At 33.8% G+C, this 15,762-nt stretch overlaps 3 protein-coding genes across 4 annotated transcripts in view; 2 read left to right on the forward strand and 1 right to left on the reverse strand.

Moving 5' to 3' along the window:
- The window catches only part of LOC105328942 (coiled-coil domain-containing protein 73), a 131,031-nt gene that overhangs the window by 47,691 nt on the left and 67,578 nt on the right, over positions 1-15,762 (reverse strand). The window lies entirely within an intron of this gene.
- Positions 1,879-4,289, forward strand: LOC105341332 (uncharacterized). 2 transcript variants are annotated; one of them, XM_011447926.4, is made up of 4 exons: positions 1,879-2,008; positions 2,377-2,551; positions 3,003-3,153; positions 3,439-4,289. In XM_011447926.4, exons 2-4 carry the CDS (start codon positions 2,402-2,404, stop codon positions 4,116-4,118), a joined length of 981 nt encoding a protein of 326 aa, XP_011446228.3. In that variant the 5' UTR covers positions 1,879-2,008; positions 2,377-2,401; the 3' UTR covers positions 4,119-4,289. The 2 variants fall into 2 exon arrangements, with proteins under 2 accessions (XP_011446228.3, XP_011446148.3); XM_011447846.4 differs by having other exon boundaries at positions 1,891-2,008; positions 2,380-2,551.
- On the forward strand, positions 4,898-7,773 carry LOC105341514 (ATP-dependent RNA helicase ddx54). The gene is made up of 3 exons (XM_066084103.1): positions 4,898-5,435; positions 5,812-5,991; positions 6,567-7,773. The coding sequence occupies exons 2-3, from the start codon at positions 5,857-5,859 to the stop codon at positions 7,461-7,463; spliced, it is 1,032 nt and encodes a 343-aa protein (XP_065940175.1). The 5' UTR covers positions 4,898-5,435; positions 5,812-5,856; the 3' UTR covers positions 7,464-7,773.

A 15,762-nucleotide genomic window follows, 5' to 3' on the forward strand; every position in this document is an offset into this window, starting at 1 on the left:
AAAATTTGAAATTGACATGAAATTGCATTTGTAAATAAATCATTCATTGATTCAGATAATTTGTTTTATTTTACCAGTGACTACATATTGCCTATCCCCTTCTGACTACTAACCTCTTCTACAATAAACTTCTCTAAACACCCCCCCCCCCCTTCTTCCTCAGACCTAAAGACAAGAAAAATAAAATCCCCTCAAAAATTAACCCACTGTGACCCACCCCATAAAAAAATGCAGACCATAGAAAATATTAATTTAGCTAATGGCTTGGTGTTGCAAAGCTTCTTTTTTCTTGTGTGAATAAATTCTATATTCTTTGATCAAATATTTTTTTTGGGTAAAGTCTTGTTAAAAATACAAAATTTGATTCCAAATATTAGGTAAGTCTTTAAAAAGGGCCTACTGTTAGAAGATATTATCTATTATCTTTCCCCAAATTTCCATTAACCAGGTTTATTTTAATTTTAGTATTTTCAAATAATTAAGTATCATGATAATAGGCTTTAAACCATATTCTCTGGTCAAGGACATCTATAGACTTTTGAGTTTAGATGAACTGATAGATAAAATGATGACTAATAAATGAGTCATCAACTGGTGCTCTTTGCCAAAAAGGCTTTGTCATTATGTTTCTGCAGTTTTTGTTAACAGCAATTAACAGTAATTATAAGGATTGAAAATCTATGCAAACAAAATGCCCACATTCTTAAACAATGTAGCATATCTGTCAGTGAATACAAATAATTTCAATTTCTTTTTCAACACCACTAATCATTTGCAGTATACAAGTATAATTATAAAAAGAAAATGTTGGATAATTGCTGCAGTATTATCCAACAAAATTATGAATAAAAATAAATGATAAAATCCACGATCATCATAACCAACTATTTGAACAAGTTGTTAATAAACCTTGACAAAATGATAGCTGGAATTGGAAAGTTCTCAATAATATTTTCAAGGTCATATCATACCATTTCAATTATAGATAAAATGACCAGGTTCATGATATACTGTGGTATCATTAATATTCAAGGGTATCAATTTTCGTGGATAAAGTAAAAATCCCAGTTTCAAGGATACATAAATTCGTGGCCAATGACCCTATCAATGCAAATTATTCCAGTAGTAGAAATTGCACTTCAATGAACAATTAATTTCGTGGATAAACTTAACAACGAAATCCACGAAAATTGGTATTCAACGAAAATTGATGAAACCATAGTATATCTAATTCTTTTTTTTTTTGGTAAAAAATCTATGTAGGTCAAATTGATAAAAGATCAAACAAAACTAAACCAGTCTGGAGAATTAGGAAAATAATATCCCTTTTTCAAAATGCTTTAAAACATAAAGCATAAAGATAGGTAAACCATTAATAAACATGCAATATTTGATATATACATATATGCAGTACCCACAATCCCCACCCTAAATGTGATACACAGATGTTACAATCAGATAGATATATTTCTTGATAGTTTATAGAAAAGAATAGAACCAAGATTCACAGAAGCCAGATGATATCAGAGGACACGTGCCTGCTGGTTTAAATATCTCTATCACATAAGCCTGTAAATGACTTAGTGGCCGTGCAAGAGTATCAGACAACTGGTAACTCTGATTATCAGATTAACCAGGGATTCAAGCATAAACTTTAAAAGTCCATGCAAAGTGCTATATGAAATGAATTCAATCTATCCATGTAGATCTCTCAAAGCTGGGGCATAAAAGAGGTTCCAATTTTGTATTCTCTGATTGAAATATGATACCAGTAACAATTATTTGAATAGAAATTAAGCAAAGTTGCATACATGGTTTGATACAAACTTGCAAACATATATCTATACTTTGAGAATAAAAGGAAGTTTCCAGTTTTAGAATATGTAACCAGTTTTCCCTTGGTGGACCTCAGTAGGAAAAAAAAGGATTTTTAATGATCACACTGGTCAAAAAAGGACTCTATTTATAGTCAAGTTTATTTCATACATAGAGATGAAGTAATTGGAAGGTAAGATTTATAAACTGAATAAATCACTGATATCCAAATGCAAGAGAAATCTTTTAATTATATCATCACATAAATTTTAAAGGCATTTTCTCATAGCTATTTAATCAGATGAGTTAAAACTTGACAGTTCTCAATGTGTTGTGTTTTTAAATGAATGGTAACTTTAAATACATGTATATATGAATACAATGAATCTTTAGACAAAACTTTGAAGTTGCATGCTCTAAACAGAATCTGTATAGCAGTTAACAAGTATACTTAAATGTCATTTCATTGCAAAACAAGATGAGCAAAATGTGTTACAATATCTAAATATTCAATATATATTCAAGCAGATTTCAACTTTTTTGTCCGTATAATTTATTAAGTAGGAACTTGAAATAATCTGCTTCAATGCTGCTGCCAGAAATGGACCCAAGAGAGAAGGCGACCTTGAAGAACTGCTTGAACTGCTTTTTGGAAGACCTTGACCCAACCTTGACCTTCCTCTCTCAAATGGTCTGTTCAGGGGTGATAACAGATGACCAGAAGGACAGAATAGAGGTAAAATTCACAACACAACCATGAAAGCTAGCACAACTTATTACCCTGTTGTGTATAAAATAACTCCCGCCTCAAAAGAATATGTTAATTACTATATCATACTCTCACACCCTTTGAAGAAAAATAACTGGTAGGAAAAAGAAACATTTCTGATACCAGATACTTAAAAAATTGACAAGTAAAATAAAAAAAATAAATAGAACAAGGACTTGAATATTCCTAAGAGCCATATTCTGCTGACATTATTCCCCTTGTGAATGAATCCAATCATGAGTTGTGTCACTGTGGCCATCGTTTTCATGACCAAGCAGTCATAACACTTTTCAAAGTGTTAAGAAACTACTACTTTGGTTCAATCTAAGGTCCAAGCAACCATCAAATGAACTATAAACTTGTTTTCCTTCATTCAAAAGTACCAGTAATCAGTTTTCTTTTGTCTTTTGTTTTGAAGAAGCAGACGACCAGACAAGACAAAGTGATCACTCTGCTGGAGATCCTGCCCAGAAGAGGACCGAGGGCCTTCAAGAAGTTTGCAGTGATTCTGCGCCAAGACTACTCGTGGATCAGTGAGAAACTGGAACAGGAGTACCAAGTACAGGACTGTAAGTCATGCTTTAATTGCAATCTCAATCTACCTCTAATCCAAAACCAAGTTCAGCAATTATATAATACATGGAAAACTTAAGATGAAACAATATTGTTTTTTACCTACCAGTCTTTCACTGACAAAATAAGTGAAAAAAACTTCATGCACACACATTTTAATTTATTAAAAACTAAGAGTGCTAACAATAAAGAAACTATAATACAACTATATTTCTAATTTGTAAAATTTTGACACCTCATTTTTTCCATGGAAATTTGCAATCATACCATTTTTCATACAGTCACCAAAAGGATAGAAAATGCACTTGAACAGAGAACCAAGAAGATGGGCGAGCTGATCAAGGACCGTGATTACATAAACCGAGTGATAACTGAGACCGTGGTTCCTCTGATGATAGAGGAGTGTGGTACTAGTGTGTCCAGTGGTGCCATGGGATCAGGGTTCGATGCCCCTCTCAAAGACATCATCAACGACCATTTGATACCACTTCTAAATGGTAACAATGGTCATAGGACTCACTTAGATTCCATGCATAGTGGTATGTTACTAGATAAAGTGGTGGACATCATTCAGGACTTGAAGGAGAGATGCTGTAAGACTCTGTGTTTGAGCGATGTGACCGAGTTCCATTCTCCTTTGCCAATTCTGATCGAGACTCGGCTTCAGGAACTGAGGGACATCATAACTGCCATGAAGAAAGAAAACAAGAAGATAAAAAAAATGGAGGAAAAACTGATCACCGAAAATCAGAAACTAAAAAGTGATTTAACAACTCAGAAAGCTGAAGTTAAAAAGGGAAAAACTGAGAGTGTGAAACAAAACTCTGAAATCAAGAAATTAAAAGACCAAGTGCAGAAAACTAAATCTGACAATGACAAACTGAAACAAGAGCTAGCAAATCTGAAGGAACAGATGAGCAAAGCAGGGATGGATCTTCAAATATCGTCAGACTTCACTTGATTTCTACAAAATTTATAATACTTTTTCTGAAATCAATAATATGATAGAATTTTAAAAAATCAAATTTAAAAGAAAATATTTTTTGTATAATCAATTTTAAGGATTGTGTCTCTTCAAGTTTATGCTTCTTCAAAGAAGAGGATATTTGTTTGAGAGAGAGAGAGAGAGAGAGAGAGAGAGAGAGAGAGAGAGAGAGAGAGAGAGCAAATAATCTCCTTTAAGCTGGTTGGTTGCTAAGACTGGCTAATAATGTTTATTTAATAAAGATAGTAATTTTTATTCTATCTTAAAGAAAAATAAACCATTGTGCCAACACAATCTAGAAACTTATGTATTTATCTTTGTTCAGCATCCTAGTTCCAAAAGGGACATGACCAGATTGTATTTTTTAACATAAAAAAATAACCACTTTATGTAGAGCATCAATTCCTCCATGGGGGATGGAGAGATTGAGCATGCAAGTGGTTGAATATTTAAATGCCTTAAATTTGGACAGTCTTGTTTTAAAATTTTGAATCTGTCACTGCATTAGCATATTTAAATTTTCAAAATCAATAGATACGTATTTAAAGAATTAAAGTCCAATTTATTTTCATTGTACTTTAAAATCAATTAAAACCAGCACCTGTTGTGCACTGGGCACCTGCCTTCTAGGTGTAATCTAAGTATCGCATATCGTATATATATATATGTACATGTATATACATATGACTAACACAGATTGTGATTAACAACAAATTGAAATATGATCAATTTAAAGCTTAAATCAAATGGATAAAAAAAAAAATGCTTCCCAATTTTTATTTCTAATGCAATTATCTTTATTAAGAGGACTTTAATCAATGGCATTAGACATTGCAAATAAATCCAAGCTATTTTTGCTTAGTCATTAGACAATGATGAAGCATTAATTACACAATGATTTATCAGATAATTTTTTCAGAAAAGTTTAGGCTATAGAAGTTTAGTAGTAATAAACATATTGAGACATTGCATCACATTCGATGTGTTTGATGTCTGGCGTGTACTTGTTTGAACATATTGCCCACTGTAAAAACCCCATTCCCTTGACCTCATAGTTCCCAACCAAATTAGCATAATATATGGCCAATCATTGGACAAAAAAGCTAGAACACAAAGACATAATCCTGTACTGAACTTTGTAAAAGGGGGTATGAATGGATTAATTCTCCAGCTATTGTTTGAGTATCAAAAATTACTGGGTCTTTAATCGAATTAACATTTCAACAACTAGGTATATACAATGTACTTACTTAGAGGCCAGAATAATGGAGGCCTGATAAATCAAATATTCAGGTATGATATTTTTTTCCAGAGATGTTTAATATTATTGATAAGCAAAACATATCAGTAAAGTTTCCTGATATTTGAGAAATCTTTTTTATAGAACTAAAGATTGCATCATACCAGGGTTTATTTTGTACGTTTCTTAATACAAAAGAAAGAGGAGATTATAAACCCTATATGATTAAAAAGGCAACATTGATCAACGTCATAGGACTGTGGGAAGGCGTTTTAATACTGGCATTCAGATTAAATCTGAATCCGACAACTGAATATGTGAATTGAAATTCTGTTCTGTTATGTTTGAAAAGTAAAACAATTTCAGGAACTCAACTAAATGTTAATTGTTTAACTTTCCCCCCATTGACACATTTTGTGAAAATTTCAGGACAATGTGAGACATCAGTGATTGTGTAGGGATATCTGATCCGTTATGGAAAAGGAGCAGATAATGGCAGTGGACGCCATGATGAGGGAGATAATGAACATTGGGTGGACCTCCAGCCAGATCATCAGACACCTCTCTCAGAGCGGTACCATCACTCTGGAGGAGCGCAAGGAACTGTTGGTGAGGATATTATTACTTAGTTATCTACTGTATAAATTGTTATTGACCTTTTGAACAGTTTTCCTCCTTTAATCTTTAGTGATATATATGTACAAAAATCAATCAAGGGTAAAACTATTCATCAAGCAACTTCCTTTTCCCAAACTTCTATTATCTAGTGAATATGTGATGAGCTATTTCCCAGTCATTTTATAAACTTTTCCCTGGTCAAAGTGTATAAGTAGATTCTACAATAAAACAACTATTTTGTGCCTTTTTATGGTTTTTATGAAAATCATCAGGCTGTATTGCTCCATAGTATTGGAGAAGCCCTGTAAAATGGTATTCTTCGGCCTACAGCCTCAGGCAATAGTTTCCCAGATCTACTCTTTACCTCTGACAAGTCAATTATTTTGATTGTTTCCCAACATGCATAAAACAATCATTTAATCGAACAAAATTTTAAGGTAAACCACGTGTATCAACTTATCAATTAAAAATATATGAAAGATGCAACTTCAATCTTTTGTATTATAATGAAAATCTATATACCTAGAATAATAAATACTTTTTCATACAAATATATTTTTTTTCAGCTTTTAGACAAAAGACCACTAAGGACTAAGAAAATTCTGACAATTTTAAAGAAGAAAGTTGGTGGATGGGTGGCTTTAAAGAAAGCATTGATGATTGAAAAAGTTCACAATAGACACTTGGTTGAAAAACTGGAAGCCAGATACCAGAAATTCCTACAAAATCCTGTTTCAGAAATTCAGAAACCAAAAGTGAAGGAGAAGCTCTCGCCAACTGAAGTCATGCACATTTTCAATAAACTTAGCCTCCTAGTTTGGGGCAAAAATTCAAAGGAAGTCAATGATGTGAACTTTGAAGAGTTTGATAAGGTTTTGGATGAACTTGAAAGTAACAGAGACTTGTTATACAATGATGATAGGCGGGATGAATTCCGATCCCTGTTCACTCTGATAATGCAAGTTAAGGAGGAAAACCGCCTGTATGCCAAAAACGAGAAAGTCATGAAGGATGAGGCAAAGAAATTGAAACGGAAACTTAGAGATGCTGAAGCCAAGAATGAAGAACTAGAAATAGAAATAACCGACCTTCATCTAAGTCGCGAGGAAGAGGTCAATCGCAAAATTGAGGAGGTCCGTCGAAGACTTCTAAGAAGTGGCTTAGACGATCCTGATGAAGATTTTTTCAAAAGTAACATGGCAAATCAGGCAAAAGATGATGATGATGAAGAAGATGAAGAAGATGATGCAGAACCAGAGGATGAAGATAGAAAAAGTGACAATGAGGACAATTTTGATGAGAACTTTACCCCAGAAATTACTGAGAGCAGCCATCTACATGCAAACAGACGTCTGTCCTTAGAATCCACATCTTCAACTATTGTTATTAACAAGCGACAAGTCTTGTCCTCACAAAATATCATTCTGATACAAAAACCCAGAAATGTTAACATATTCTCTTAGTCTTGTAAATACATGTGATCAAAATTTATCAGCAGATATCAATTTTTTTTTTTAACTAAATTTTGCTGAGACACAGCCATTCATGTCATATCATATGATGTATCTTTTATCACAACATTATAATTGTTTATCAAGCTAACCAATGTCATTCTAGGCAAGCAGAGTTCAATGTTTCACTTCTTTTCAAGCAATGTGTCCATCCCCGATCTTTTCACTTTGCATTTCCATAACAGACTTGTAGACCCCTTTTTTTTATCTTGCAAGCTTTGTTACATTTTTTCTTTGTTACTGGATTAAAAATGCAATTTTTTTTGGTATTCTCTGAGCTTTTGTGTTAACTACACATACAGCAACTAAAATGCTGTTCAGAATGTCAGAAAATATTATAATCTATCATTTAAATCAAACTAGACATTAATGAGATGGTGACTAACTCAAAGGGCCAACTCAAATGATGAACACATGTTTTTGGGAGTTGATTTTAATCAACTCTTCTATGCAGTTACTCAGACAAACCGAAAGTGAAACAGTGTTTGGACCTCAGCACAAATCATCGCTGCTGACAAGACTTAGTTCTTGAAAATAATTGATAAATTCGATGTAATGTATGCTAAAGCATTGGTTTTCAAGATACTTATTTATAAATACATTCAAAATAGTCAGATTTTAAATGGTACGAACAATTTAGATATTTTTTGTAGTCGTAGGTATTCCTACTCCAGAGTTCAATATAGTCTCGTTCATCTCGACGCTTGGCTGTCTCCGTAAATCTCCGACAAGCAGAGAGTCTCCCTTGCTTGTCGGAGATTTACAGTATGTCGGCCGAGCGTTTGGTGGATCCATACAATTTTCGAGAAATATTTCTATTAGTTTGATTGAATTAATTTTATCTTTAAATATTATTTAACATGATTCATTTGGGGGTTTCTCGACATTCTTGTCTATCTAATGTTCTTGTCGAAAAAGTCCAAAAATTCATATAATAAAAATGTGCGTAATTCAAATACAAATTAGAAACTACATGTACTTGTTATGCAAAATAACATATCATTGATTTTAAAATAAATAAACATAGACAAAATCAACTCCAGTCAGTTCTTCAGTACTTTGATTTATATTGAAACCAAACTTTGAGTGTCATTCATTCACCCCTGGGAATGTTATTGTCATTTAAATTTAGACCAAATGGTTTTATTTGACCCTTTCAGTTTCGCAGTAAAAATCGCGTTTATTGATTTTAAACTTAAGCTATTTTCATTTAATGGTGGATAAAATGACTTCTAGCAATAAATGTGACTATAGAAAATATTTACATTCACTTTCTTTCCTCCTATTAAATTGCATTGATAGATTTGAGTGATATTTACCCATAACACAAAAGACCTTATCACCAAATCTGGTGCGTATGAATACATTCAGTACGTCTTCTTTCAGAACATGAATGAATCTCCTCTCGACTTCAAACTGGATCACGACCTGATATTATACTTGGGCTGATTAATATTTCATGGATGTAAATATTTTTTTTAAGATTTAAATGAATTCATGTGATTAATTTCTTAGTATACCAAAAATAAATTTATCAAATTACAGAACGTAAACAAAAATTGTGTTATTAGAATTTTAAAATGCTGTGCACTATTTTTGTCAGCATAATACGGCTGTTCCAATGGCTCTTCCGTTAATTGCGCATTACTAGTTGAAAAAGGTCAAGATTTTTTTTAAATAATTAAATCATATTTGCGGAAAGAGAACAAATGTTAAACAAGAGGCCCATGGGCCACATCGCTCACCTGGGCAACAATAGGTATGGTTAAATCAGCTTAACAGAAATATAATACAAAAATAAAAGTCCCTTTTTTTTTACCCTGGATAATTTTTAAGTTCATAATCAAGTCCCTTTTTTTTACAGGATGATTTTATAGTCATATCACCTGTTGAGGATTGAGTTCTCAAAAAGATTATATATAGGATATAAACCTACATCAAACTCTGAACCCCTTATGTGGCCCAAGAATCATCCAAGGGCCAAAGTTAACAATTTGAAAGAATCAGCAATATGTCAGAATGCTTGCATTCTAGTAAAACCATATATCATAACATTTCATTTTTTGTGAATTAAAATATTTTCCTTGGCAAAATTGGAATCTCAATGTGGCTCCACCTTACTCTTCAAGATTTTGATTTGAAAGAACTAAAATCTACATTATCTCAAATTGCTTTCAGTAAAGTTAAAGCTTTTCTAGGCAAGTAGTTTTTAGAAAAACATATCTTAGAAATTTTGTTTTGTAAATTTTTGCTCCTCCCCCCCCCCCCCCACACACACGTTGTGACCCCATCCTATCCCCGGGGATCATAATCTGGACAAACTTAAATCTACACTACCTGAGGATGATTCCACACAAGTTTAAGAATTCCTGGCTGATTTAAGTTTCTGAGAAGACGATTTTTGAAGATTTACACTATATATTCCTATGTAAAAGTTTGACCCCCCCCTCCCCATTGTAGCTCCACTCTACCCCCAGGGTCATAATTTTCACAAATTTGTATCTACACTACATAAGTATGCCTGGCTGATTGGTCGCTGAGAAGAAGATTTTTAAAGATTAACTCTATATATAATCTACGTAAAACTTTGACCCCCTTTGTGGCACCACCTTACCTCCGGGGACCATGATTTGAACAAACTTTAATCTACACTGTCTGAGGATGCTTCTATACAATGCAAGCTTCAGTTTTTCTGGCCAAATGGTTTTTGAGAAGAAGATTTTTGGAAAATATCAACATATTTTCAATAAATCCCAATTATCTCCCCTTGAAAGAGAGCGTGGCCCTTTATTTTAATAAAATTGAATCCTCTTTACCCAATGATGCTGAGTACTAAGTTTGGTTGAAATTTGTCCAGTGGTTCTTGAGAAGAAGTCGAAAATGTAAAAAGTTTACAGACAGATGGATGGACGGGCAGACAGATGGATGCCGGATAAAAAGTGATCAGAAAAGCTCACTTTAGCTAAAAATGTAAATATAAGCATTGAATCCTTATTTTTTTAAAGATATGGTTTCACAACTGCAACGGTGTGTGCAAACAAATTTTCAAAGGCGCTAACGCGGGTTATTCAATTTGTATGGAACGGTGTGTGCATACAAATTGAATAACACCCGCTAGTTATGAGACCACATCTTTCAAAAAATAATGATTCAATGCTTTTATATTAACATGCTTAGTAGAGATCCCCCCTAAGGATTAATTTATGGTCCGCACCTGAATAGCATCAATAGTGAAATACACTATACTATTTTATGCAGAATGTTCCATGAAAATGGCTTGATATACAAAGTTTTAATGCAAAACAGACACCCTTTCATCTTTTAACAAGCATTCTGAGAGTATTGTATAAGCAATACACGTCCCCTACAGGTTTGTAGAAATTTGTGAAAACAATGCACTGTTATGCAGAATATCATTTCTTACCGTCTCAACAGACCAACCCGATAACGAACCCAATTTTAATAATACAAAAAACCCTGTCAATTAAATTTACAACACAATGCTTGACACTATTTTACAGAACTTATTTGTTTGTTAGAAACAATAAAAGGAATGGTCCAAGTAATGCACGATATCATAACTGACAACATACTTTCCTCTTTTATTTGATACACACCGAGCCCGATAAAGAACCCGAACATTAAAAAATTGGAATATAAAAAATTAATTTCCTCGAAAATATGTCAATCAGACGCTACAAAAGAGTAAACTTGATCTGTAGTTTGACATTTTGAAGCTGTTCAGCAAATTTCATATTATTCCTTAAACGCATAAAGAAAAAAGTGTGGAAAACTGAAGTGGGACAGACATACAGACGGACGGACAGACAGACGGACAAACAGATGGACTGACAGACGCAGATGAAAGCTAAAGTCCCTCCGGTGAAAACTAGTAGGGGACTAAAAAGCATGGTATTGCGCACCAAAAAGGCTATGATTTTATTAAGCAATCCAATTTTTACATTTTCAACACGAATGATAACTCTGTTCTGAATATCATCGTTTAGTTTAAATAATTGCTGGGTGATGAAATAGGACATTTAACTTAATAGATTTTCATGTTTTAACATGAATCAAAGTAGGATATGATATGAAAAACAACCAGTACTCATATATTTTGAGAATATCATCCAAACACTTATACCTTCCGCTAGAAATATCACAGGAACTGAACAGATCTTGGGGAAGTCTTTCATTCAAGCACCTGTTGATTTATTACATACAAGTCGGTGGTCGTGGTACCTGGTGCAGGCACAAACCCGGAGTTTAAAAACTTCAACATCTTCATTTAAAGTTTTCTTAGACAAAAAATTCGTGAAAAAAGAAATCAAATTATGTATCTATGTTAATTTTGCTATTTATTGGACTAATTTTTGTGTAAGTTTTAATAGTGTTCGAGCTGATATACGAAGAGAGACTTAAATATTTATCAAGCAATTGAAATCTGAAGGAGATGGTTCATCCTGGTTTTTTTCCTGGTGAAATTTCAATGATCTATCTTTCTTCACAAGGGAGTAAGAGTAAATGTCTTAATAATTTCCGAACAACCCACGTAAATATACATGTAAATATGAATTTAATGTAAATATATTAGCATTGAATGCTTATTGGTCCTATAACACACCAGGCTGTGCACACAAATTATCATACCATGCTTATATATTGCATTCAATTCAGTGCTTAAATAATATACTGTTTCATGTTTTAGAAAACACATCCCTAATGAAAACCAAAACAAAGCAAAAACTACTATTAAACTACAATATACAGGAATAATTGATACAAGTTTTAGCTCACCTGAGCTGAAAGCTCAAGTGAGCTATTCTGATCACATTTTGTCCGTCATCCGTCTGTTAACTTTTTACATTTTGAACTTCTTCTCTAAAACCGCTTATCCAATTTCAACCAAATTTGGCACAAAGCATCCTTATGGGAGGGCAAATATAAATTGCAGAAATAAAAGTCCGATCTGTATTCAAAGCCGAGAAAACATTGAAACTGTAGAAAAAGGGGGGTGCATTTTTAAATATCTTCTTCTCAAGAACTATTGAGTCCAATTCAACATAGTTTAGCATAAATTATCCTTATGGGAAGGAAAATATAAATTGCAAAAATTAAGTGCTAATTCTGTTTCAAATCTGAGTTATTACGAAAATAATAATAAAGGAAAGGAGTGTTTCAGTCAGTTTAATAGCTTCGGGTTCGGCATCTGGTAAAATGGGTAAGCAAGACTTGGCGTGGGCAAAACAAAAGATTGGCAGTTATTAATCTGCCAATCTCATTAAAATTTCAGGACATTTGATGGACCAGTATATTTGTATTCGCTGTAAATATTTCTGCAAAATAATGCGTATTTGGAATTGACGATTGCCGATCTGCCCCGGCTTTTATTTTGCAACGGCCCGGGTTTGCATACCCATTTTACCAAGACTCATATTCCATACTTCTAAAACGATGTTCTTTGTTTAAAGCAGCCATGACATTATACGAAAAAGGGTCGATCTGACTATGATGAATTTGCTTGTTGTGCAACAGTTCGCGTATGAAGGGAAATTTTTGAAACATGCAAAATATATTGGTGCCGATTTTGTGAAGTAAATTGAGGCTAAATATTTCAATGCATTGACAGTTTTCACACATGACGTTGGTGTTAGCTTCTTCTGATTTTCGTTTCGTTTTCATTATTTATGCTTTGTAACCTGGGAACTATTGTCTGTATTTCGTGATTTTTACGTATCAAATCAAACAGAGACTTCGGTAAATCAAACAGTTAACTGTTTACCTGTGCAAATTAAGCAAAATCTGATGTATCAAAAAAGTACTGAAATACAATTCATTCTATCGGTAATTCGACATTATCTTTCGCGTAATGGTAGATTAATACAATAGGTTTTGTTGAGATGCTCGGCATTTTCTCGAGTTTATTCAGTTTAAATAGAGTTTGATATCGCTGACGGAAATATGTAGGTATATACATGTATATATATGATTCATTTCGAAAAAATAAATTGTGTTCTTTATTTGTTATAGTGCATGTTTCTTGTGTTTAATTGTTTACAATTTCTATTTACTAACCATATTTGAGTGTTAAGCTTCGAATTATAAGCAAGATACAGAGATTTGCTCACAATTCTATGTTTGTACACAGATCTTAAAAACTAAAGATTAAAAAAGTTAAAAAATTGTCAATATTTATTAAGAAAAGTCTGTTCTTCCAGAAACGTTATACTTATGCGGATAGGACCATGGCCCTCCTGACTATGATATTTAAGAAATTAAAAGTTCCAATTGCTCGACATAAAACTGCAGGCCCGGATACCGTCGTTGAGTACCTCGGAATCATATTAGATTCTGTGAATATGCAAGCTCGACTTCCTCCAGATAAAGTTCATAGAATACGAGAAATGTTAGAAACCTTCTGTGTGAAGCAAAGTTGTACTAAACGAGAACTTTTGCAACTCTTAGGGCATTTGAACTTAGCTTCTAGTGGCATAGTACCAGGAAGATCATTCGTTTCATATCTCTTGCGCCTAGCCTCTACAGTGCGAGAGCTCCATCATCACATCCATCTGACCGCAGAGTGTAGAGAAGACATCAGAATGTGGAAATTATTTCTGGATCAATGGAACGGCATATCATTCTTCTATGATATAGAAAGAACTCCAGCCAATAGCATGCATTTATATACAGATGCTTCATCTACCTTAGGATTCAGGGGATTCTTCAATGGTCATTGGTTCTGTGACAGTTGGCCAGAAAAGTTACCAAGGGAATCAGACAGGGAAATATCTATGGCACTACGTGAACTCTACCCTATCGTTGTAGCTGCAATTCTCTGGGGAAAATATTGGTCTTCAAAAAGAATACTTTTCTATTGTGATAATGCAACTACTGTAAATATTATCCAAAAGGGAAGATCTAAAGTCCTCAGTATTATGCAATTGATGAGACGGCTAACCTGGTGTTCAGCTAAATACAATTTTTGTATATATTCTGAGTTCCTTCCAGGCAAAACTAATGTATTAATTGTCTCGATTTCAGATGAACAAATTCAGAAGATTGGCTCCCCAAGCAGACAGACTACCTCATCGCTGCCAACCCATGATGGATGTTCTCTGGAACCCTCCCACAGAATTAAAGAGCTGATGAAAGACTCCGTGTCTGGTTCAACTAGAGCTACTTATAATTCCGGTTATCAAGCCTTTCTAAAGTTTAGCCGTATGAACAACCTGTGTGACAATGTGTCAGAATCTACTTTAATGCAATTCGTCACCTACTGCTATGATTCCATGCATCTGTCGTACCAAAACCATCAAAATTTATCTATGTGGGATCTGACATCATCTTACCCTGCTTAGTAAACATAATCCTTTCACCGATTCGGCAGAAAATCTACCAAGATTGCACATGCTACTGAACAGAATTAAAAGACAAAGTCAATCTTTCCAACCAAGCCGACAACCGATTACTTTCCCCGTATTAACTGACTTGTGCAACATACTTCAAAAAGGAGTTTTTTCAAAATACATGGATACGTTGATGACAACAGTGTGTGTAGTCGCTTTCTTTGGTTTCCTTAGATGTGCAGAATTTACATGCAAAACATCTTTTGACCCTTTCGTGAATCTGTGCTTAAATGATGTGCAATTTTACAACGACCATGCTGTTCTTTTTCTTAAACAATCCAAGACCGATCCTTTTCGAAAAGGAGTTGCAATCAAGTTGTTTAAAAATCATATCAAGTTGTGTCCATTCGAACAACTAAAGAGGTACTTGTATGCAAGAAACATCATTTTCGATCCAAAAGTGCATTTCCCTTGTTTATAACAGAGAATGGAAGTGCCCTCAATAGGTGTAACTTTTTGTCTATGCTAAAGGAAATTGTAAAGCGCACCAACCATGCTGACAGCCACATCACTGGACATTCATTCCGTATTGGTGCTGCCACATCTGCAGCAAAAGCGCGTGTCGAAGATCATCTCATCAAATCCTTAGGAAGGTGGACTTCCGATTCTTACGTGCGATATATTAGACCACCAGACTCTGCTATTAAACATGCTCAACAGTCCATGATCCATGTCAGCTGACTAAGTGCCTGAACATGTAAACCTTGTTATTTAGCACCTTCAAGATTATGTTCTTATTGTATATTGTAAACTACGTAAAACCATTATTACTTTACTTGTTAAAAATTCTTGTTTTTTATACTGTAATACATGCACTGACTTTGTTTTATTCGTATGTATTACCA

Source organism: Magallana gigas, chromosome 5 (genome assembly GCF_963853765.1).
Source record: "Magallana gigas chromosome 5, xbMagGiga1.1, whole genome shotgun sequence".
Taxonomy (NCBI): domain Eukaryota; kingdom Metazoa; phylum Mollusca; class Bivalvia; order Ostreida; family Ostreidae; genus Magallana; species Magallana gigas.